At 48.5% G+C, this 23,844-nt stretch overlaps 1 protein-coding gene across 1 annotated transcript in view; it reads right to left on the reverse strand.

Annotated features, from left to right (window-relative positions):
* Positions 1-23,844, reverse strand: part of LOC110491069 (plexin-A2) — a 334,343-nt gene that overhangs the window by 76,049 nt on the left and 234,450 nt on the right. Inside the window, exons 13-17 of the mRNA XM_036947019.2 lie at positions 14,352-14,503; positions 5,513-5,630; positions 3,940-4,076; positions 2,852-3,019; positions 1,207-1,300 (exon numbers count right to left, since the gene is read on the reverse strand). Of these exons, the coding sequence (XP_036802914.1) occupies positions 1,207-1,300; positions 2,852-3,019; positions 3,940-4,076; positions 5,513-5,630; positions 14,352-14,503 (669 nt within the window). The remainder of the gene's footprint in view (positions 1-1,206; positions 1,301-2,851; positions 3,020-3,939; positions 4,077-5,512; positions 5,631-14,351; positions 14,504-23,844) is intronic.

Genomic DNA, 23,844 nt, shown 5'->3' on the forward strand with positions numbered 1-23,844 from the left:
TAACTGTGTCCGTACATGGACACATGTACTAGAACAAAGGACTAGGTTACAGTTTTGATGTAGGCTACTGGAGCAATCATGAAGAAACCTCAGGACCCCTCAGAACCACTTTAGTGCAGAACAGTCTGTCCTGCTGGGGGGGGGGGGGGAGGGTTGTGAATGCAGAAGGTAAAGAGACACTACCTTGGAGAAAATCTGTTCAAATGTTCTCTAAAAAGATTCTCTGAGACGCACAGAGCAGTGTTCTGGTGAAGTGGTATATCAGTCACGTAGAGGCCGTTTCAGTCAAAGAAGAAAACTTCAGGGCACGGTCATAGAGTGTGTGTGCCTGCCCGTGTGTGAGTGAGTGCAGTAGGCATCTGACTACAGTGTGTGTGTACGTATACAATATGTCTTTATGATTGACAGTATTTCCTGGCATGAAGCACTTGTTCCGCACTACCTCTCCCCCCCCCCACCCCTTTGCCCTCCCCAACCTTCACCCCTACCCACCGACCGTAGCGGTGGAAAAATCCCTTAATTAAACATGGACCCCCAGGAATGGAGAGTAAATGCAATTTGTAACGATTCCCCCGTCCCGCCCGCCTGCCCCTGATTATACAGAGAAGGGCCCTTTATGCTGACCAAAGTCTTCTGACAGCACTTCATCTTCTAATGGAAGCCATTAGGAACGGACCAGCCCCCCCCGGTCTCCCCCCAGCCTTCCAAGCCCTCCATCCTGCTTAGCCCCTCCACCCCACTAAGTTCCAACCTTTCAGCCCCCCAACCCCTCCAACACCCCCCCCACACTCAAGATTCCAGAAAACTCCCTGTGTGAGACTTAACATTCAGGCTGAATCCTCTGAATAGACAACACGTCTAAGTGGGGTAGAGCAGGTTAGCGTACAGTAGAGCCGGACTGTGTATAGCTGAGGCCCTGACTGACTGGCCATGGTGACGGGAGCCTGGCAGTGACAAAACGGTCTAATTAAATACTGCATGTGAACCACTCTCCAACTACTCCCTTATTTAAGGAGGCTAGTTAGAGTTAAGGGAGATGTGAGACATGGGTCATGGGGAGGTTGTAGGAAGTAGTGGAAGTTGGGAGTTAGCAGGACAAGACTTTATATTCCCAACATCGTCGAGACCAAGAGAGTGTGTTGTACTACTCATCCCCAGCATCGTCTGGCCTAGTGTATGTGTGTGTGTGTGCGTGTTACTACTCACGTTAACAGACTCGCGGCCGCCGTACTTGACGCGCATCCTGGGCTCCTGCACAACATCCAGGTGAGTTCCTGTCACCATCAGAGGAGTGTGGCCGCTGTTTCACACACACACGCACGCACACACGCACGCACGCACACACGCACACACACACACACACAAAGAGAGAGAGAGAGAGAGAAGTTTTACAAACAAACACACCAGCCAACAACAAGACCTTCTCTGCAAAACTTCCTTCCCTGCACAACCTCAGATAAATAAAAAATCTTCAAACTAACTTGTTCTTTGACAAGGCGTTTTCAGAAGATAATAGGGCTTTTGAGGTAAATAAATGATTAAAGATGCTTTTAACTGACTTCACTAGAACTGTAATCAAACACAGCGGCGTTGCTCGTCTTTCAACCACCGAAGGCTTTTAGCTAGCCGTGGTCGCTAGTTAGTATGCAGCGGTCGTAGGTACGTTGCTCGTCTTTCAACCACCGAAGGCTTTTAGCTAGCCGTGGTCGCTAGTTAGTATGCAGCGGTCATAGGTACGTTGCTCGTCTTTCAACCACCGAAGGCTTTTAGCTAGCCGTGGTCGCTAGTTAGTATGCAGCGGTCGTAGGTACGTGGCTCGAACAGATAATAGACAACACACAAAAAAGCCTGTGCTGACCTAAACAACACAGACGGTCAGGACAGGTGCAGGGGTCTTCTCTCTACTGGTAGGACTGTTATCGTGATCGGGACTGTTACTGCGGCTGAGCTGAAGCACTGGGGGTTATATTCGTGACCAGGCTAGCCAGGGCTGCTGGGAGCACTAGATGAGCATCACCTAGACAGAAAGTCAAAGAGTCACCAGAATCTTTGTGTGCGTGGTGCTGCTGCAGTTTCATCACCTACAGTCTAGCGGATCTCAGTGGTAAAACAAGAGTTCATCTGAGGTCCACAGAACAAAACGCCCAATGAGCACGCAGCCCCTAACCGATCCATCCAATCAGGAATACAAGGAGGAGTGAAGCTAGGGTGTAACAGGGTGTGGGCCAGGTAAAACATACTTGTGTGTTGTCTAATGCATAAAGCGCTTCTATCTCCTCCCTTCCTGTTGATCTCAGCCACGCATTCCTGGGTTGTGTTTATGTGGACTGCACCCTGGCAGCCCGTTTGATCCCCAGGCCTGAGAGAAGGCATGGGGTGCGGCTCACGCTTCAGAAAAGACAGAATAGGTTTTGACGAAACAATGCGGTGCCCCTCCCCTCTTCTCCCGGTCTCTCAGCGGAGAGAGTGATGGAAGACACGCTGCTCTGTCTTCTCTTCCGGACTCAACTCCATCTCGGCGGCCATCTGCTCCACACTCACGCCTCTGCCACATGTTCGCAGTCTCTCTCTCTCTCTCACTCTCACTTAGCCCTCATCATCCCTCTCTTTAATTACAAATCCTGTCTGCCTGGGAGATGCTGCAGCGAAGCGATCCCTACCACCGGCACGTTTGGTCTTTTGTCTTGACTACAGCTCTGCACTATCTAACACTGACTCACCCAAGCCAACTCCTGCTGTTAACTAGCAGTGCTGGTGGGGTTAGTTTGATGGTGGCTTCTATGAAGGACTAGGGAGAAGAGAGGGTCCAGTTCCTGATGCTGATATCGAGGAGCGTCGGTGTTGACGTTACCTGGCGATGCTCCACTCTGGCTCGATGCGCTGGACGGTGGGGTCCTCGATGTAGTCGAAACTCAGACTCTCCTTGACCTGGGCCCGGTCCACGCTCACGCTGATCTGCACCGAACCCACCCCAGTCAGGGAGGGGGCCGAGTAACACACGATCTCCGTCATGGTCCTCCTGCACACACACACACCCACACACACATCCGCCAACATACAGTCAATGTCTGCATCTCCTCTTCACCTTTCTCTATCCCTCTCTATGGATCCTTGCCCTACCTGTCCACCCCCCTGAAACTAGCCCTGTTCATTAGCCCCCCCCACCCCCCACCCTTCTCTCCTCTCTCGCCACGGTCAGAATCACAGTGGAGAACAATTAGCCCGGATCTCATTAGAGCTGCCATGACTTCTCATTCTTACAGCGTTACAATGAGACCTACGCCCTTCCCTTCCGCTGCACTGCTTTAAATAGATAGTCGAAAAGAGAGGGAGAGGGGGAGAGAGAGGAGAGGGAGGGGTGGAGAGAGAGAGGGGTAGGGAGAAAGATGGAGAGCATGAAGGAGACAGGTAGGGCGGGAGAGAAAGCTAGATATACAGAAAGACAGAGAGTGAGAGAGAGAAAAAGAGAGAGAGAAAGAAAGAGAGAGAGAGAGCGAGAGAGAAAGAGAGATGAAAACAAAGCAAGAGAGAGCAGATTAAATAAAAACAGTAAAGGTAACTGAAAAGGGGACAACTCCCAGGCAGGGGAGCATAAGGTTGTCTGGAGGCTATTATTAGAGAGGTTTGATGCAGTGGGTCATCAAAACCTTATTAAGAATTGCAGACGTTTCTGACTGGAAGAGAAGGAGAGATGCCCCTAGGGGGCTCTCACTTAGATGAAAAAGAGAGAGAGAGAGACCACTGGGTAACAGCACAATTTACATATATTTATTATGACGGAAGTTTTGAAAACATTACAAATGGAATTTCTTTCTTCTAACTTCTCTGTCTTCCACGGGAGGAGAGATCAGGAAGAGACTCATACAGGATGTAATAAACTACCACAAATGAACTAGTCAGTGTAAGGAGGAGAGGGGGTGAGATGAGTCTCTCACTTACCCGTAGAACTCGCAGGTCTGGTTTCCAAAGAGGACGGTGACACTGCTGCCAGCGCCCAGGTTCTCCCCCGTGATGGTCACCTTGGTGCCCCCAGACTCAGGCCCTCTGCTGGGGGACAGGCCCTGCACTGATGGCATCTAGAGGTGGAATGGAGACCGGAGGGGCAGTTATTTATTTTCCTTCCTCTAGGACTGTAATGCACTCAGCTATCATACACCTCCTCCTCATCTCCTCCCTCTAACAGTACCGTCTACTCTATACTGAGCCACAGCAGAAAATCCGTGGCATGCCCACTCTCTGCACTGCGACCCCATCCTGTGTTGTGTTGCTGTGTTCTGCATTGCTGAGTTCTATACCACTGGGCCTTTTAAAAAGGCAGTCTGGAAATAACTAGTGTCGCCCTGCCTGTCATCAGAAAGCACACAGACAGACAGACAGACAGGCAGACAGACAGGCAGGCAGACAGACAGACAGACAGACAGACAGACAGACAGACAGACAGACAGGCAGGCAGACAGGCAGGCAGACAGACAGACAGACAGACAGGCAGGTAGGCAGACAGACAGACAGACAGGCAGGCAGGCAGGTAGGCAGACAGACAGACAGGTAGGCAGACATACAGACAGACAGACAGGCAGACAGACAGACAGGCAGGCAGGCAGGCAGGCAGGCAGACGAAGAAACATCAACGCAGCAAGGCTGGAATCCTGAGAGACACTGACAAGAGTCAGACTGCTCCTCAGTGCCACAGACACACTTAGAGGGACACACACACACACGCAGAGGGTGTTCGGTTGTCGACTAAATAGAAGAGAGTTTTGTTGTGTGTCATTTTCTTTACCGGGGCTGTGATATTAGGGAATTGCAGGTAAAGTACTGTGGTACCCAGGCACAGCGCTGTGATGATGTCGCAACTCCCTGAGCAGTAACATGAATTATGGGTGTCAAAAGTGTCAGTGAAGACACACAAACATCACACACGGTTCCTCACTCCGTGCTGTGCTAGTCGGGGGATAGGCTAAAGCGGTACTCTGAAAACACTTCTGGTAATTACTAGCGGCTGTTAATTGTTAAGGGGTGGCTAATTGGGAGTGTGTGAAAGGGAGCGTTGATTATCAGTTAGCTGCAGGCTAGCTTTAGTACGGGTGAGATACAGGTGTGGACGAAGGCAAGTGTGGAGGTGTTCATTCAGGTATCCTCCTCGGGTTTACTACTGCACGACAACAGCTACTGTTGACAACACCTATTGTCTATTTAATCACTGCTGATTCCCTGGGCACCTCTGTGGTAATGACTGTGCTATTATGTATTTCAACATAACATACTTCAAGAAAAGGCTTCATCATTTCAGGTCATTGGTAGGCCTTTTATACCTTATTCTCTGGCTTACAAGACAACAACGGCGGGCGGCATGGAAGAAAGCTTGAGGAACACTTCTCTTCCTCATTCTGAAACCTTTTCACAGTCTCCAGCCAATCGTGTAGAGTTATTGTTTTTTTTTGCCAAGTTTCTTACTTTTTCATGACTATTTTGTACTAAAATACTTATATAATAGTCATGATAACAGTCTTACCACAAAAGCGTAGAGCTGGGCAGAGCGAGTCTTGAGGTCAGGTCTGCACTCCCCAACACACAGCTGGACCGGGCCAGGCTTGCTGTCTGCTGGTGCTGCGTCCATCTCACACACTATCCTGGAAGAGAACACCACACACACCGTCAGACACACCATCCAGCAACGAGGAGACGAAACACAGTCCGACACTCAGCCAGACATCTAAAAACAGTGCTCCACAAACAAGGAGCGCACGATCACAACGCTCTCTAGCACGTCTATTCAGCATTTGTACAATACAGCTCAATGTCACGGAGTACAGTATTCAACACAAAGCACATACTGTACATAACAATGTGCTTTGTCATCCATTCCCATAGAGACAGTAGTGTTCTCAGCCAGTCCCTGTTCAGACTTCACCAGGTAGACTCTCATATATATGTTGGACTGGGAGGAAAAGTTACAAGGGTCATTATGGGCCTCTACGTTATCGATCTCATCTCGTGATGTCATCTTCTCTCTGGCTCTCTGATTGGTTTACGTGACACATCCAAGGCAGGCCGTTTAGAAAGGCATTGCACTGTACTTGCGCACGTGACATTAAAAAACTGGACACCTCGCCGCGTACAGCTCCACCAGCTCCACCAGTCGCCATACCACTCATAGCAGTAGCCCTATAACTTCCTGGTGAGTGGAGGGGCCTAGACATCATAAATAGCCTTCCACAGACAAGCCCCCTGCTGTGCTGATCAAGCTCCAGCGTCGCCGTAGCAACGTCAAATATAAATCACAGTCAGAAACCCGGCCGACACCCCACGGCGGATCAATGCAGCTTCATCATAAGGCGTGATCAGGTGTCTCCCTCCGCCGGCAGGTGGCCAGATCAAATGACATAATAAAACCAGGAGGCCTATCGATCGACGCTTGTGGAAAGTAATAAAGAACAGGAATCAATCATGGTGTTGAGGGAGATGAAGAGAGACGGCGCGAGAGAGAGCCAGAGAGAAAGAGAAAATGAGAAAGCGAGATGGAGAGTAGGGTGGCCACATCATTGTTTCTCTAGCGCTTATCTCCTGAATCACAATTAATGAGGCCAAGAGAGCTCCTGGTTGGGCTGAGAGGAAGAGATTTACTCCCAGGCAGGGACCAGTGTTTCTCCTATTTGCAATCGTGGCCGCCACTTCAAAACATAAATAATAATAATAAACTATATAATATATCTATAATTTTTTTTTTTTTTAAATGGGGTGGTAAAACGTTTTCACAGTAAACTTAAACTTTCATCACGCACACCTGTCCCCCGTTCCCACTGATTAGTACTTGTATAAGTGTTCCCTTTGGTTTCCATTGGGCTGTCAATTATTGTTCCAATGCGTGTGAGTTTGTGCGCGTGTGTACCTGTGCTGTGTGTTTTGGCTTTCGTGCCGTTGTGGATAGCGCAGATGATTACGGGTCTCGTCCCGTGTGTTGATCACTGTGCGCGTGTGTACCTGTGCTGTGTGTTTTGGCTTTCGTGCCGTTGTGGATGGCCCAGATGATTACGGGTCTCGTCCCGTGTGTTGATCACTGTGCGCGTGTGTACCTGTGCTGTGTGTTTTGGCTTTCGTGCCGTTGTGGATGGCGCAGATGATTACGGGTCTCGTCCCGTGTGTTGATCACTGTGCGCGTGCGTACCTGTGCTGTGTGTTTTGGCTTTCGTGCCGTTGTGGATGGCGCAGATGATTACGGGTCTCGTCCCGTGTGTTGATCACTGTGCGCGTGCGTACCTGTGCTGTGTGTTTTGGCTTTCGTGCCGTTGTGGATAGCGCAGATGATTACGGGTCTCGTCCCGTGTGTTGATCACTGTGCGCGTGTGTACCTGTGCTGTGTGTTTTGGCTTTCGTGCCGTTGTGGATAGCGCAGATGATTACGGGTCTCGTCCCGTGTGTTGATCACTGTGCGCGTGCGTACCTGTGCTGTGTGTTTTGGCTTTCGTGCCGTTGTGGATAGCGCAGATGATTACGGGTCTCGTCCCGTGTGTTGATCACTGTGCGCGTGTGTACCTGTGCTGTGTGTTTTGGCTTTCGTGCCGTTGTGGATAGCGCAGATGATTACGGGTCTCGTCCCGTGTGTTGATCACTGTGCGCGTGTGTACCTGTGCTGTGTGTTTTGGCTTTCGTGCCGTTGTGGATAGCGCAGATGATTACGGGTCTCGTCCCGTGTGTTGATCACTGTGCGCGTGCGTACCTGTGCTGTGTGTTTTGGCTTTCGTGCCGTTGTGGATAGCGCAGATGATTACGGGTCTCGTCCCGTGTGTTGATCACTGTGCGCGTGTGTACCTGTGCTGTGTGTTTTGGCTTTCGTGCCGTTGTGGATAGCGCAGATGATTACGGGTCTCGTCCCGTGTGTTGATCACTGTGCGCGTGTGTACCTGTGCTGTGTGTTTTGGCTTTCGTGCCGTTGTGGATAGCGCAGATGATTACGGGTCTCGTCCCGTGTGTTGATCACTGTGCGCGTGTGTACCTGTGCTGTGTGTTTTGGCTTTCGTGCCGTTGTGGATAGCGCAGATGATTACGGGTCTCGTCCCGTGTGTTGATCACTGTGCGCGTGTGTACCTGTGCTGTGTGTTTTGGCTTTCGTGCCGTTGTGGATAGCGCAGATGATTACGGGTCTCGTCCCGTGTGTTGATCACTGTGCGCGTGTGTACCTGTGCTGTGTGTTTTGGCTTTCGTGCCGTTGTGGATAGCGCAGATGATTACGGGTCTCGTCCCGTGTGTTGATCACTGTGCGCGTGTGTACCTGTGCTGTGTGTTTTGGCTTTCGTGCCGTTGTGGATAGCGCAGATGATTACGGGTCTCGTCCCGTGTGTTGATCACTGTGCGCGTGTGTACCTGTGCTGTGTGTTTTGGCTTTCGTGCCGTTGTGGATAGCGCAGATGATTACGGGTCTCGTCCCGTGTGTTGATCACTGTGCGCGTGTGTACCTGTGCTGTGTGTTTTGGCTTTCGTGCCGTTGTGGATAGCGCAGATGATTACGGGTCTCGTCCCGTGTGTTGATCACTGTGCGCGTGTGTACCTGTGCTGTGTGTTTTGGCTTTCGTGCCGTTGTGGATGGCGCAGGTGATTACGGGTCTCGTCCCGTGTGTTGATCACTGTGCGCGTGCGTACCTGTGCTGTGTGTTTTGGCTTTCGTGCCGTTGTGGATAGCGCAGATGATTACGGGTCTCGTCCCGTGTGTTGATCACTGTGCGCGTGCGTACCTGTGCTGTGTGTTTTGGCTTTCGTGCCGTTGTGGATAGCGCAGATGATTACGGGTCTCGTCCCGTGTGTTGATCACTGTGCGCGTGCGTACCTGTGCTGTGTGTTTTGGCTTTCGTGCCGTTGTGGATAGCGCAGATGATTACGGGTCTCGTCCCGTGTGTTGATCACTGTGCGCGTGTGTACCTGTGCTGTGTGTTTTGGCTTTCGTGCCGTTGTGGATAGCGCAGATGATTACGGGTCTCGTCCCGTGTGTTGATCACTGTGCGCGTGCGTACCTGTGCTGTGTGTTTTGGCTTTCGTGCCGTTGTGGATAGCGCAGATGATTACGGGTCTCGTCCCGTGTGTTGATCACTGTGCGCGTGTGTACCTGTGCTGTGTGTTTTGGCTTTCGTGCCGTTGTGGATAGCGCAGATGATTACGGGTCTCGTCCCGTGTGTTGATCACTGTGCGCGTGTGTACCTGTGCTGTGTGTTTTGGCTTTCGTGCCGTTGTGGATAGCGCAGATGATTACGGGTCTCGTCCCGTGTGTTGATCACTGTGCGCGTGCGTACCTGTGCTGTGTGTTTTGGCTTTCGTGCCGTTGTGGATAGCGCAGATGATTACGGGTCTCGTCCCGTGTGTTGATCACTGTGCGCGTGTGTACCTGTGCTGTGTGTTTTGGCTTTCGTGCCGTTGTGGATAGCGCAGATGATTACGGGTCTCGTCCCGTGTGTTGATCACTGTGCGCGTGTGTACCTGTGCTGTGTGTTTTGGCTTTCGTGCCGTTGTGGATAGCGCAGATGATTACGGGTCTCGTCCCGTGTGTTGATCACTGTGCGCGTGTGTACCTGTGCTGTGTGTTTTGGCTTTCGTGCCGTTGTGGATAGCGCAGATGATTACGGGTCTCGTCCCGTGTGTTGATCACTGTGCGCGTGTGTACCTGTGCTGTGTGTTTTGGCTTTCGTGCCGTTGTGGATAGCGCAGATGATTACGGGTCTCGTCCCGTGTGTTGATCACTGTGCGCGTGTGTACCTGTGCTGTGTGTTTTGGCTTTCGTGCCGTTGTGGATAGCGCAGATGATTACGGGTCTCGTCCCGTGTGTTGATCACTGTGCGCGTGTGTACCTGTGCTGTGTGTTTTGGCTTTCGTGCCGTTGTGGATAGCGCAGATGATTACGGGTCTCGTCCCGTGTGTTGATCACTGTGCGCGTGTGTACCTGTGCTGTGTGTTTTGGCTTTCGTGCCGTTGTGGATAGCGCAGATGATTACGGGTCTCGTCCCGTGTGTTGATCACTGTGCGCGTGTGTACCTGTGCTGTGTGTTTTGGCTTTCGTGCCGTTGTGGATAGCGCAGATGATTACGGGTCTCGTCCCGTGTGTTGATCACTGTGCGCGTGTGTACCTGTGCTGTGTGTTTTGGCTTTCGTGCCGTTGTGGATAGCGCAGATGATTACGGGTCTCGTCCCGTGTGTTGATCACTGTGCGCGTGCGTACCTGTGCTGTGTGTTTTGGCTTTCGTGCCGTTGTGGATAGCGCAGATGATTACGGGTCTCGTCCCGTGTGTTGATCACTGTGCGCGTGCGTACCTGTGCTGTGTGTTTTGGCTTTCGTGCCGTTGTGGATAGCGCAGATGATTACGGGTCTCGTCCCGTGTGTTGATCACTGTGCGCGTGTGTACCTGTGCTGTGTGTTTTGGCTTTCGTGCCGTTGTGGATAGCGCAGATGATTACGGGTCTCGTCCCGTGTGTTGATCACTGTGCGCGTGCGTACCTGTGCTGTGTGTTTTGGCTTTCGTGCCGTTGTGGATAGCGCAGATGATTACGGGTCTCGTCCCGTGTGTTGATCACTGTGCGCGTGCGTACCTGTGCTGTGTGTTTTGGCTTTCGTGCCGTTGTGGATAGCGCAGATGATTACGGGTCTCGTCCCGTGTGTTGATCACTGTGCGCGTGTGTACCTGTGCTGTGTGTTTTGGCTTTCGTGCCGTTGTGGATGGCGCAGGTGATTACGGGGCTCGTCCCGTGTGTTAATCACTGTGCGCGTGCGTACCTGTGCTGTGTGTTTTGGCTTTCGTGCCGTTGTGGATGGCGCAGGTGATTACGGGGCTCGTCCCGTGTGTTAATCACTGTGCGCGTGTGTTATTTATTCGAGGTACTGCACGCTCTGTTGTTCTCGGTTTCTACCCTGTGTTTTGTTCCATGTTTATTTGGTCTCCGCCCCGTGCATTTACACGTTACGCCTTAATTTGGGTTTAATAAAAAACAAACCATTTTTATATTATATTATTATGTTTTATATTTTTATAACAACTGTAGGAAATGAGCTTTAAAGCTGAACATTTTCTCTCAGCACCATGACAAAATGTGTAGAAATGCAGGAAACTAGCTCGATAACAGAAAAATGGTGTCTTTGCGCCCAAGAGGGGGGCCTCTAAGATCACGCTGCGGCCATTACGGCGTGTTGTAGTTACTTCACAATACCAGTCTAACTGACAGAGTGAAAAGAAGGAAGCCTGTACAGAATAAACATATTCTAAAACATGCATCCCGTTTTGCTCTCTGCAAAAAATGTGGCAAAGCAATTCACTTTTTGTTCTGAATACAAAGTGTTATGTTTGGGGCAAATCCAATACAACACATTACTGAGTACTACTCCATATTTTCAAGCATAGTGGTGGCTGCATCATGTTATGGTTATGCTTGTAATCGTTAAGGACTGGGGAGTTTTTCAGGATAAGAAACGGAAGGGAGCTAAGCACAGGCAAAATCCTCTGGAACCTGGTGCAGTCTGATATCCACCAAACACTGGGAGATTAAATTACCTTTGAGCAGGACAATAACCTAAAACACAAGGCCAAGTCTAGACTGGGGTTGCTTACCAAGAGGACAGTGAATGTTCCTGAGTGGCAAAGTTACAGTTTGGACTTAAATCTACTTGAAAATCTATGGCAAGACCTGAAAATGGTTGTCTAGCAATGATCAACAACCAATTTGGCAGAATAGTGGGCAAATGTTACACAATACAGGTGTGGAAAGCTCTTACAGACTTACCCAGAAAGACTCACAGCTGTAATCGCTGGCAAAGGTGCTTCTACAAAGTATTGACTCAGGGGTGTGAATACTTACGTAAATTAGATATCTGTATTTCATTTTCATAACATTTGCTCATATCTAAAAACAGGTTTTCACTTTGTCATTATGGGGTATTGTGTGTAGATGGGTGAGAAAACCATTATTCCATTTTGAATTCAGGCTGTATCCTGACAAAACGTGGAACAAGTCAACGGGTATGAATACTTCCGGAAGGCACCGTATATAACACGTATATGTTACAAACCAAAAATGTAAAACAATGTTACTTTTGTCCTCCGAAGACGGGGGGTGGTGGGATGGCCAATAGTAAAATAAAAAATAAAAAAAGAGACAAAATAAAGAAATAATCTGTTGACTGGAGTACAGCTTGTGGTGCAAACCACACTAGTCCGACCAAGGCAAGACTAACAGGGCAGAGAACCAACAGGTTGACAATGTGTGCTAACTTCTGCTAAGTCAGGGATCCAGACCACTACGCCAACACCACCCACAACCCTACCCCTTCTTAGTCACAGTAATACTGCTGCTGGGGACCTCGGCCAGGTTTCTAATTTCCCCCTCTGACACGTTTTACACGGCAAAATAAATGAATTCACTCCAGCAGTGTCCCAATCGGATTAAACTGCTGTCAGATCGGTGCACTGCTGACAAATGGTCCCCTACAGCCAGTGTGACATGCAGTGCATTTCAATTATACACACACACATACACACAGCCAGACCTCCCCAAACACTTACGGTGCTAAAATATAACTTTACCCCACACAACACCAACTATCCCCCAACCTAGCTACCAAAGACTATTTAAAAAGCCTCTGCCTTAATAGCAATGGCCAAAATACTTCCCTCCTGGATGTTTAGAGGAGAATACATGCACAGCAAAGTCTCAAATGAACTCCTTTGAAAGTTCTCTGATTTGCCTCAGTATCGGTGCTGAGGTATACCTGATGTGGGTGTGAGAGTAGTCAACACCGCAGCAGGACCGTGCTGCAGTGCTCCTCGGGGTTCAGAGGGAGGGCAGAAGAAGGCCAGCAGAGGAATTAAGGTTAAGGACTTCACTCCACAGAGGAGTCTGTTCTACTCTGTTCTGTGGTGTGCCAGGCTACCTTTGTCTCCGCAGGCCTCAGCTCCAACATGAAAGTCACAAATCTGTCTTCTACCCCGCTGACTCCAAGTCATTGTCCTTTCATTCAAATGGAGGAAGAGAGAGTGACAGGGCGCTTTTTCTGTCTGTCTGCATATCCTCCTTTTGCTCTGCACTCCTCTCCAGTCAGGGTCAGGATGGTAGAGTGCTGCTGTGTGCTGACAGAGAGGGTTCCATTTGAGTCAATCGTCACCTGTCAAGGTGAGGGCACCCATAAGCCACCACTCCATTCCACTCAGGGTCAGGATGGTAGAGTGCTGCTGTGTGCTGACAGGGATGGTCAGGGGTCATTCACCTGAGAGGTGTACAGGACACATACACTTGTCTGTCTCTGTGAAGACAGAGAGCACTGTTACAGTACTGCTGTGACAGGGAGGGTCTATGTACCCATCTAGGTGAGGGCAGGGGTATCCACAATGCACTGCTCTCCTGACTCAGCCGTTCTGACTCAACTGTCTAGTCTATCTGTGGGAGGCAGCAGGAAGCCAATTATGAAACATGGGCCACGGACAATTAGTGAAGGGAGATGGGACAGGCTTAATGTGCTCTCTGCTGCACCAGGCAATTAAAACAATTAAACAAAGGTAAACACACACAGAGGTTCTGGGACTGACGGGTTGTGTATGTCTGTGTGTGTGTATGTGTGTGTTTGTGTGAGGTGTGGGTTATCTTCCTGTACGAGAAAACAACAGGCCGAGACTGATGGCCTTGCTCCAGTCATAATTAAGAGAGTAGTCTCTCTGGTGTGTGTGTGTGTGTGTGAGAGAGAGAGAGAGAGCGAGAGAGAGTGTGCATGCTTGTCTGTGTGTGTGTCTGTGAGTGTCTCTGTGTATTTGCCTTTGTTTGCGTGTGTGTGTGTGTGCGTGCGTGTGCCTGTCTCTGAGTGTGTGTGTGTGTGTCTTTGTGGGTGTGGGTGTGTGTGCACGTATGTGCCTCTCTCTCTCTCTGTGTGTGTGTGTGTGTGTGTGTGTGTGTGTGTGTGTGTGAGAGCTGCCAGCTTGTGTTAGATGGTCCAGTCTCATACCGTTGCATACAGCTCCAAGGCTTGACAGTGAACACAATTAGGCCTATGTGATGTTCATTTACTTTTACTGTGCTTTTACCCACCTCTCAGTGGTCTGAAATCTGCAGACTTGGTGACTGTATGGCTGTTGTTGGATAGTCTTAAAATGGAGAAAGAACTGGGAACTGAGATCATTTGTTGGGAAGATAATATAGGGTTTCTCCTTTTTGTTCACTCTATTTCAAGGCATCTTCTGCCATTATTCCATTACTGTTCTGTGGAAACGTGTTCCATTCACCTAACACTGTCATTGATTAATTGGCTAGGAATTTCTACAGTTTAAAAAAAATTATAATAATTGAAATGCAAGGTTAGGGTTAAGGCTAGGTTCATGTGTGTGTTGACTTACTGTTCTGCGATGATGTAGCCTTCCTCCACAGGGGAACACTTGACTCCAGCCACCTCCACGTTGTCCACCATCTCACTGAACGCCAGGCCCAGGTTCATGCCATGGATGGTCACCCTGGTACCCCCCTCTGGAGGGCCAGCTACTGGGGTCACCTGCAGAGGTCAAAGGGGAGAGAGGTCAGAGGTAAAAGGAGAAACATACATCATACTTTACACCATGGCATTCCATAGTAACGTGGTAGTCCCTGACAATCTAAAGGTTTTGACAATGACGATCATAATATGGTATTGTGTATCTCTAGACTTTATTTCTCGTAAGAAGGATATTGCGAGAGACCCTCCTTACTGTATGTAGCTGGTCATAGGGGTTCTGAGCAGAAATTAAAAGCTTTTTCAACCTCCGACCCCAACCAACCGTTTAAGAAAACAGGCATGATTTCATCACACCAGAGCCCACCTGACAGAGGGGACTAATGGAACCGGCATCATTACTCCTAGAAGGATGATGTCATTGTTCACTTCGCATAACACAACACACAAACATAACCCTCACCTACCAGCACCATCTTCTAATATACTGTATATACTGTACACTGTATGTTATGTATTAATAAAGCCAATTCAGATAATTTGGCCAAACACAAAAACCTGGAGGGTGAATTAACATTCTGGATACCTGCCTAGACCCCTGATCTGCTGCTGCTGTTGCCATGGGTGATCAATCTAACAAGAGACCATATTAGTGCTCAGTGCAGCCCACCTCGTAATAAAATACAATATGGCTGCCCAGCATGACCTTGGCTCTGGGTGGCATGCTGCCTTCTGTGCTGCACAGCCCCTCAGTGGCTAGGAGCTGGCTGCTGTCCAGGAGGAGAGGAGTGTGTGTGTGTGTGTGTGTGTCTGTGTGTGTGAGGAGGAGGAGAGAAAAGGAGAGGGAAGAGAAGAGAGGAGCAGGAGGAGGACACACACACACACAGACACACACACAATACCATCTCCATGTGTGAAGTCACAGCCTCTATGTAAACAATCAATATGCCATTACTGGGCACGCATGTGGAAGTAAAACCAACAAAAGTGTCCAGCATTATAATCCGGTGCCCGCTTTCTGGTCCGCATTCCCCCCTGCCACGTGAGAGTGGCGAGCGGTGGGTCTCTCTCTCTACCTTCCTGCGTCTGTGGGTGCCCACTTGTGCGTTGTACTAACCCAGTGGGACGTCTGCATTGTAATCTAGATTTTGTGGACATTAATTGCTCTGGATGTAACGTAAGTGTGTCGCTGCACTGCCTGAGGGTCTGAATACATCAATGTTTTAGTGCTACTTGGGCATGCAGGGTACAGGGGGAAACACAGTGGAGAGAGGAGGAGGCCTGGCTAAATATATCCATGTCAGACCAAGGCTGGAACAATCCCAAACAACTTAGGGATAGTTACATAAGAAATGGGGGAGGTTTAATGCCCCAGAGAGAGGGAAGAGAGAGAGAGAGCGAGAGAGAGAGATGAGTAGAATAACTGTTCTGTGTGCCACTCTGGAAGGTGTGGCAGCCATAGGGGAAGCACAGCATGATAGATGATGTAATGGTCGGTGCAGTATCTCTAGTGAAAGCGTGTGAGACGCTCTCCTAGCCAGAAGCTGCAGTATAACTCTTCTGATGACAGGCCGGACATGGGATACAACTTGAATAACTTGAATCCATTCATGAAGCCCATATCACTGAGATGCCATTGGCAGAAAGAGGCTTGAGTAATCAGATGAGTATAAATATCACTTTGTGTGGCACGACATCAAAGTTATCAAAGACTCCCCCTCAAAGACTTGGAGAGCAGAGACGCTCCGTGTCTGACCCTGGCTCTATCTCCGTGGCAGATGAACAATTGGACGACGCCCACAGAAGTCCCTAAGAACCAATTCCAAACCCGTGGTTACATGGTGACACGCTAATCAACTCCTAATGAACAAAGACAGACTGGGATCTGGCTCATCAGCAGGAATGCTGTGTGTGTGTGTCTCAGTGTGTGTTTGTGTGTGTGTGAGCGAGCGAGCAGCTTTCTACTTATGCTACATCCTCCTCTCCTCTCTCGTCTCCTCTCAGTCTAAGTGACACACTACTCCACTTCAGGCGCCCGCTGCCCGCCCGCCTGTTTGTCTTAACACTAAACACTGACTCTCTACTCTCTCAGCCCTAGCCAGGCAAGAGAGGATTGCTCATTGGGCATGCACGCACCTCCTGCTGCCGACAGACCCCGCCCCCCCCTCCCCAGCTCCACGCTCCCTGTGTAATCCTTTTAAGAGGAGCTCTGCTGCCCGCACGGCTTTGTCACACTGTGTCAATGGATGGTAATTTCAAGAAAACAGCCAGCCAGCTCACACATGCCCACTTCCTCTCCCCTAGATACAGCTCCAGTGATGTGAAGGGTGGGCCGGTGGGGGGGTACAAATGGCCATTTCCTAACACATGCCACTGGATTTGGGATTGGGAAGGATGAGAAAGGAGAAGAACAGGAAGGGGGGGGAGAAGTGTAGAGGGGGGTGAGAAGGAGAAGGGTACAGGGGGGTGAGAAGGAGAAGGGTACAGGGGGGTGAGAAGGAGAAGGGTACAGGGTGGTGAGAAGGACAAGGGTACAGGGTGGTGAGAAGGACAAGGGTACAGGGGGTGAGAAGAAGAAGTGTAGATGGGGGTGAGAAGGAGAAGGGTACAGGGGGTGAGAAGGAGAACGGTACAGGGGGGTGAGAAGGAGAAGGGTACAGGGGGTGAGAAGGAGAAGGGTACAGGGGGGTGAGAAGGAGAAGGGTACAGGGGGGTGAGAAGGAGAAGGGTACAGGGTGGTGAGAAGGACAAGGGTACAGGGTGGTGAGAAGGACAAGGGTACAGGGTGGTGAGAAGGAGAAGTGTAGAGGGGGGTGAGAAGGAGAAGGGTACAGGGTGGTGAGAAGGACAAGGGTACAGGGCGGTGAGAAGGAGAAGGGTACAGGGGGTGAGAAGAAGAAGTGTAGATGGGGGTGAGAAGGAGAAGGGTACAGGGGGTGAGAAGAAGAAGTGTAGATGGGGGTGAGAAGGAGAAGGGTACAGGGGGTGAGAAGAAGAAGTGTAGATGGGGGTGAGAAGGAGAAGGGTACAGGGGGTGAGAAGGAGAAGGGTACAGGGGGGTGAGAAGGAGAAGGGTACAGGGAGTGAGAAGGAGAAGGGTACAGGGGGGTGAGAAGGAGAAGTGTAGAGGTGGGTGAGAAGGAGAAGTGTAGAGGGGGTGAGAAGGAGAAGTGTAGAGGGGGGTGAGAAGGAGAAGGGTACAGGGGGATGAGAAGGTAGAAGGGTACAGGGGGGTGAGAAGGAGAAGTGTAAATGGGGTGAGAAGGAGAAGGGTACAGGGGGGTGAGAAGGAGAAGGGTACAGGGGGGTGAGAAGGGTACAGGGGGGTGAGAATGAGAAGGGTACAGGGGGGTGAGAAGGAGAAGTGTAAATGGGGTGAGAAGGAGAAGTGTAAATGGGGTGAGAAGGAGAAGGGTACAGGGGGGTGAGAAGGAGAAGGGTACAGGGGGGTGAGAAGGAGAAGGGTACAGGGGGTGAGAAGGAGAAGGGTACAGGGGGTGAGAAGGAGAAGTGTAGAGGGGGGTGAGAAGGAGAAGTGTAAATGGGGTGAGAAGGAGAAGTGTACAGGGGGTGAGAAGGAGAAGGGTACAGGGGGGTGAGAATGAGAAGGGTACAGGGGGGTGAGAAGGAGAAGTGTAAATGGGGTGAGAAGGAGAAGGGTACAGGGGGTGAGAAGGAGAAGGGTACAGGGGGGTGAGAAGGAGAAGGGTACAGGGGGGTGAGAAGGAGAAGTGTAGAGGGGGGTGAGAAGGAGAAGTGTAAATGGGGTGAGAAGGAGAAGTGTACAGGGGGTGAGAAGGAGAAGGGTACAGGGGGGTGAGAATGAGAAGGGTACAGGGGGGTGAGAAGGAGAAGTGTAAATGGGGTGAGAAGGAGAAGGGTACAGGGGGTGAGAAGGAGAAGGGTACAGGGGGGTGAGAAGGAGAAGGGTACAGGGGGGTGAGAAGGAGAAGTGTAGAGAGGGGTGAGGAGAAGTGTAGAGGGAATGAGAATATGTTTTTTTGTATTGTTTTTGTAATTTTACTAGGATCCCAATTAGCTGTTGCAAAAGCCACAGCTACTCTTCCTGAGGTCCACACAGAACATGAAACATGACTGTATACAGAACATTAATAGACAAGAACAGCTCAAGGACAGAACTACATACAATTTAAAATGGCACACATAGCCTACATATCAATACATTCACAGAAAATATCTAGGTTGAATAGGGGAGAGGCATTGTGCCACGAGGTGTTGCTTTATCTGTTGTTTGAAACCAGGTTTGCTGTTCAGTTCAGCAATCTGAGATGGAAGGGAGTTCCATGCAATAATGGTTCTATATAATACTGTACGCTTTCTTGAATTTGTTCTGGATTTGGGGACTGTGAAAAGACCCCTGGTGGCATGTCTGGTGGTGTAAGTGTGTGTGTCAGAGCTGTGCGTAAGTTGGCTATGCAAACCATTTAGAATGTTCAACACATTCATGTTTCTTTAAAAAGAAGTGATGCAGTCAGTCTCTCCTCAACTCTTTGCCAAGAGAGACTGGCATGGATAGTATTTACAATACCATTATGGGGTCACTTAGACATGTCCTTGTTTTGGAAAGAAAAGCATTTTTTTTTGTCCATTAAAATAACATCAAATTGATCAGAAATACAACCTGCACAACCTGTGTTATTTTGTCCATCTTTTCTTTTTATTGGTCAGTCTGAGATATGGCTTTTTCTTGGCATCTCTGCCTAGAAGGCCAGCATCCCAGAGTCGCCTCTTCCCTGTTGACGTTGAGACTGGTGTTTTGCGGGTACTATTTAATGAAGCTGCCAGTTGAGGACTTGTGAAGCGTCTGTTTCCCAAACTAGACACTTTAATGTACTTTAATGTACTTGTTCTTGTACTTGCCATTTCCAGCTACAATAGTCATTTACAGCATCAACAATGTCGACATTATACTTCTGATCAATTTTATGAGCATGAGCTCTATAAGCATGCTGAAAGTCTCTTGTAAATTTGTTTACAGAGAAATAGCATTGTATTTGATCAAAAACATTTTCCAACAGTTTGCTAAGAGCGGGCAGCAAGCTGATTGGTCGGCTGTTTGAAATAGTAAAGGCCGCTTTACCACTCTTGGGTAGCGGAATGACATTGGCTTCCCTCCCGGCCTGAGGACAAACCCCTTCGTCTACATGATAGATAGGAGTGCCCATAGAGTCAGCTACCATCCTCAGTAGCCTTCCATCTAAGTTGTCAATGCCAGAATGTTTGTCATTGTTTATCGATAACAATAATTGTTTCCACCTGTGCCACACTAACGTTACAAAATTATTATTATAATATGCTTTTACCCCCTTTTTCTCCCCAATTTCGTGGTATCCAATTGTTAGTAGCTGCTATCTTGTCTCATCGCTACAACTCCCGTATGGGCTTGGGAGAGAGAAAGGTTGAAAGTCATGCGTCCTCCGATACACAACCCAACCAAGCCGCGCTGCTTCTTAACACAGCGCGCATCCAACCCGGAAGCCAGCTGCACCAATGTGTCGGAGGAAACACAGTGCACCTGGCGACCTTGGTTAGCGTGCACTGCGCCCGGCCCGCCACAGGAGTCGCTGGTGCGCGATGAGACAAGGATATCCCTACCGGCCAAACCCTCCCTAACCCGGACGACGCTAGGCCAATTGTGCGTCGACCCACGGACCTCCCGGTCGCGGCCGGTTGCGACAGAGCCTGGGCGCGTACCCAGAGTCTCTGGTGGCACAGCTAACACTGCAGTGCCCTTGACCACTGCGCCACGTTACAAAATTCTAACTTACAATGCTTTTCTTTGATTATTCTGTTTTTTTATGCATGAATACGATGGCTCACTGTTTGATGTTGGCATTTCCTGCTTAAGCTTTCCCACTGGTTTTATGTCGAATAAGCCATCTGATTCGATTAAAGATGGAGTTGAATTTGTCTTTCTGCCCATAATTTTAAATACTCCAACATGTTTTTCCATCATTCTTTACATCATTGATCTTGGCTTCATAATACAGTTTCTTCTTCTTTTTGTTGAGTTTAGTCACATCATTGTTCAATTTGCAGTACGTCAGCCAATCAGATGTGCAGCCAGACTTATTAGCCACTCTGTCACGGATTTCCCCGGTACTGCTGCTCATTCCGTGCACCAGCTCCGGAGGCCTACGTCACCGGCCTCTAGGGGTCACTGAACTGTTTCATTATGCACACCTGGTTCCCATTCCCCCTGATTAGTAATTGTATATATGTGCCCTCTGTTCACCATTGTTTTGTCGGTTATTGTTCCCATGTCTGTTGGTCTTGTGCGTACCTGTGCTTTGTGGATTTGGTTTTCGTGCTGAGTGTATTGTGTGTTCGTTATTACGGGTCACGTCCCGTGTATTGTTGTGCACTTGTTATTACGGGTCACGTCCCGTGTATTGTTGTGCACTTGTTATTACGGGTCACGTCCCGTGTATTGTTGTGCACTTGTTATTACGGGTCACGTCCCGTGTATTGTTGTGCACTTGTTATTACGGGTCACGTCCCGTGTATTGTTGTGCACTTGTTATTACGGGTCACGTCCCGTGTATTGTTGTGCACTTGTTATTACGGGTCACGTCCCGTGTATTGTTGTGCACTTGTTATTACGGGTCACGTCCCGTGTATTGTTGTGCACTTGTTATTACGGGTCACGTCCCGTGTATTGTTGTGCACTTGTTATTACGGGTCACGTCCCGTGTATTGTTGTGCACTTGTTATTACGGGTCACGTCCCGTGTATTGTTGTGCACTTGTTATTACGGGTCACGTCCCGTGTATTGTTGTGCACTTGTTATTACGGGTCACGTCCCGTGTATTGTTGTGCACTTGTTATTACGGGTCACGTCCCGTGTATTGTTGTGCACTTGTTATTACGGGTCTCATCCCATATATTTGAGGTTTAAGCTCGCTCTTTTGTTTGGGTTACAACCCTGTGTTTTTGTATACGTGTTTGTTTTGGGCTTCGTCCCCGTGTCTTTCATGGCATGTTGTATTTTTGGGTGGAGTATTAAAACCCCTTATTACATGTTCCTGCGTCTGACTCCAATCCTTTCTACAACGTGACACACTCCTTTTGCCCCATCATCTTCAACAATACAGTTTTTCAATTACTCACCAATCCATGGAGCCTTAACAGTTCTAACAGTCAGTTTCTTAATTAACAGGTGCATGTTTATCAATAATTGGAAGAAGCAATTTCAGAAATGCATCAAGTGGAGCGTCTGGATGCTCCTTGTTAATCACATCAAACTAACAATTATTTTAAACATCATCCACATAAGAGTCACAGCTAAATCTTTTGAATGATACACTACTTTAGGCCCAGCTTTTGGAACCTTAGTTCTCCTAGATATAGCCACTATATTGTGTTCACTGCTCCAATGGGTACGGATACAGCTTTAGAACAAAGTTCTGCAGTATTAGTGAAAATGTGATTGATACATGTGGATGATCTTGTTCCTGTAGTGTTTGTAAACACCCTGGTAGGTTGATTAATAACCTGAACCAGATTACAGGCACTGGTTAGAGTGAGAAACTTCCTCTTGAGCGGACAACTTGATGAAAACCAGTCAATACTCAGGTCCCCAAGAAAGTAGACCTCTCTGGTTATATCTCATACAGTATCAAGCATTTCACACATAATTTAGATACTGACTGTTACCACTTGGTGGCCTATAGCAACAACCCAAAAGAATAGGCTTTAGATGAGGCAGGTGAACCTGCAGCACCAATACTTCAATAAGACTAGACATCTTTTCTTAGCGTTACTGGGATTTGGCTCTGAATATACAGTGGCAAGAAAAAGTAGGCGAACCCTTTGGAATTACCTGGATTTCTGCATAAATGTGACATAAATTTTGATCTGATCTTCATCTAAGTCACAACAATAGACAAACACAGTCTGCTTAAACTAATAAAACACAAACAATTATACATTTTCATGTCTTTATTGAACACACAATGTAAACATTGACAGTGCAGAGTGGGAAAAGACTAGCTTGGGTGCTTGACTACAGCTGTTAGGTCAGAACGCTCCGATCAACCCTACTCTTCGGCCAGAGCGTTAAGTGCTAGGTAGTAACCAAACTTTTCCAATATAACACTTTTTTCAGACACTTTCCAAACCAACAAACCAAGCACTGCCTCATTCCGCGTTCAACAGGAAGTGATGTTCTGATGACATGATAATCCTTCATGATAAGAAGTGTAGAAGGGGGGGTGTGATTGACCTACATTCTTTCTAGTCTAATCTGTTAATAAGAGAACTTCAGAGAAAAAAGGAACTCTCTTTAGTAGATTATCAACAACCAGTAGAGAAGACACTGAACCAGAGAGGAGAGAGAGACGAGAGGAGGAGGGGAATGTCCAACATGATACTGCAATAGTACTTGTGAACCATACTGGCAGAGTACCTGACCACTGTGATTGACCCAAGATTAAGGAAATCTTTGACTATGTACAGACTCAGTGAGCATAGCCTTGCTATTGATAAAGGCCACAGTAGGCAGACCTGGCTCTCAAGAGAAGACAGGCTATGTGCACACTGCCCACAAAATGAGGTGGAAATTGAACTGCAATTCCTAATCTCCTGACAAATGTATGACCATATTAGAGACACATATTTCTCTCAGATTACACAGACTCACAAAGAATATGAGAACAAATCCAATTTGAACTCCCATATCTACTAGGTGAAATACCACAGTGTGCCATCACAGCGGCAAGATTTGTGAGCTGTTGCCACAAGAAAAGGGCAACCAGTGAAGAACAAACACCATTGTAAATACAACCCATATTTACGTTTATTTATTTTCCCTTTTGTACTTGAACTATTTGCACATCGTTACAACACTTTATATAGACACATAATGACATTTGAAATGTGTTTATTCTTTTGGAACTGTACTGTTTACTGTACATTTGTATTGCCTATTTCACTTTAGTTTTATTATCTACTTCACTTGCTTTGGCAATGTTAACATATGTCTCCCATGCCAATGAAGGCCATACATTAGAGAGAGAGACAGAGAGAGAGAGAGAAAGAGAGGAGAGAGGAGACAGAGACACAGAGAGAGAGAGAGAGATAGAGACAGAGAGAGAGAGAGAGAGAGAGAGAGACAGAGACAGAGACAGAGAGAGAGAGAGGAGACAGAGAGAGAGAGAGGAGACAGAGAGAGAGACAGAGACAGAGACAGAGAGAGAGAGAGAGAGCGAGAGAGTGAAAGAGAGAGAGAGAGAGAGCGAGAGAGAGAGAGAATGGAAAGTAAAGCTGAGAGGTGAGGTGGGAGGAAGATAAATTAAGTCAGAGGAAGAAGAGGATGCCAAGTAGAGAGAGGAGGGGGATGGCCAACACAATACCCTAACAGTGCAAGAGACCCATAGAGAGAG

Source organism: Oncorhynchus mykiss, chromosome 16, assembly GCF_057628025.1.
Source record: "Oncorhynchus mykiss isolate SJ-2025 chromosome 16, ASM5762802v1, whole genome shotgun sequence".
NCBI lineage: Eukaryota > Metazoa > Chordata > Actinopteri > Salmoniformes > Salmonidae > Oncorhynchus > Oncorhynchus mykiss.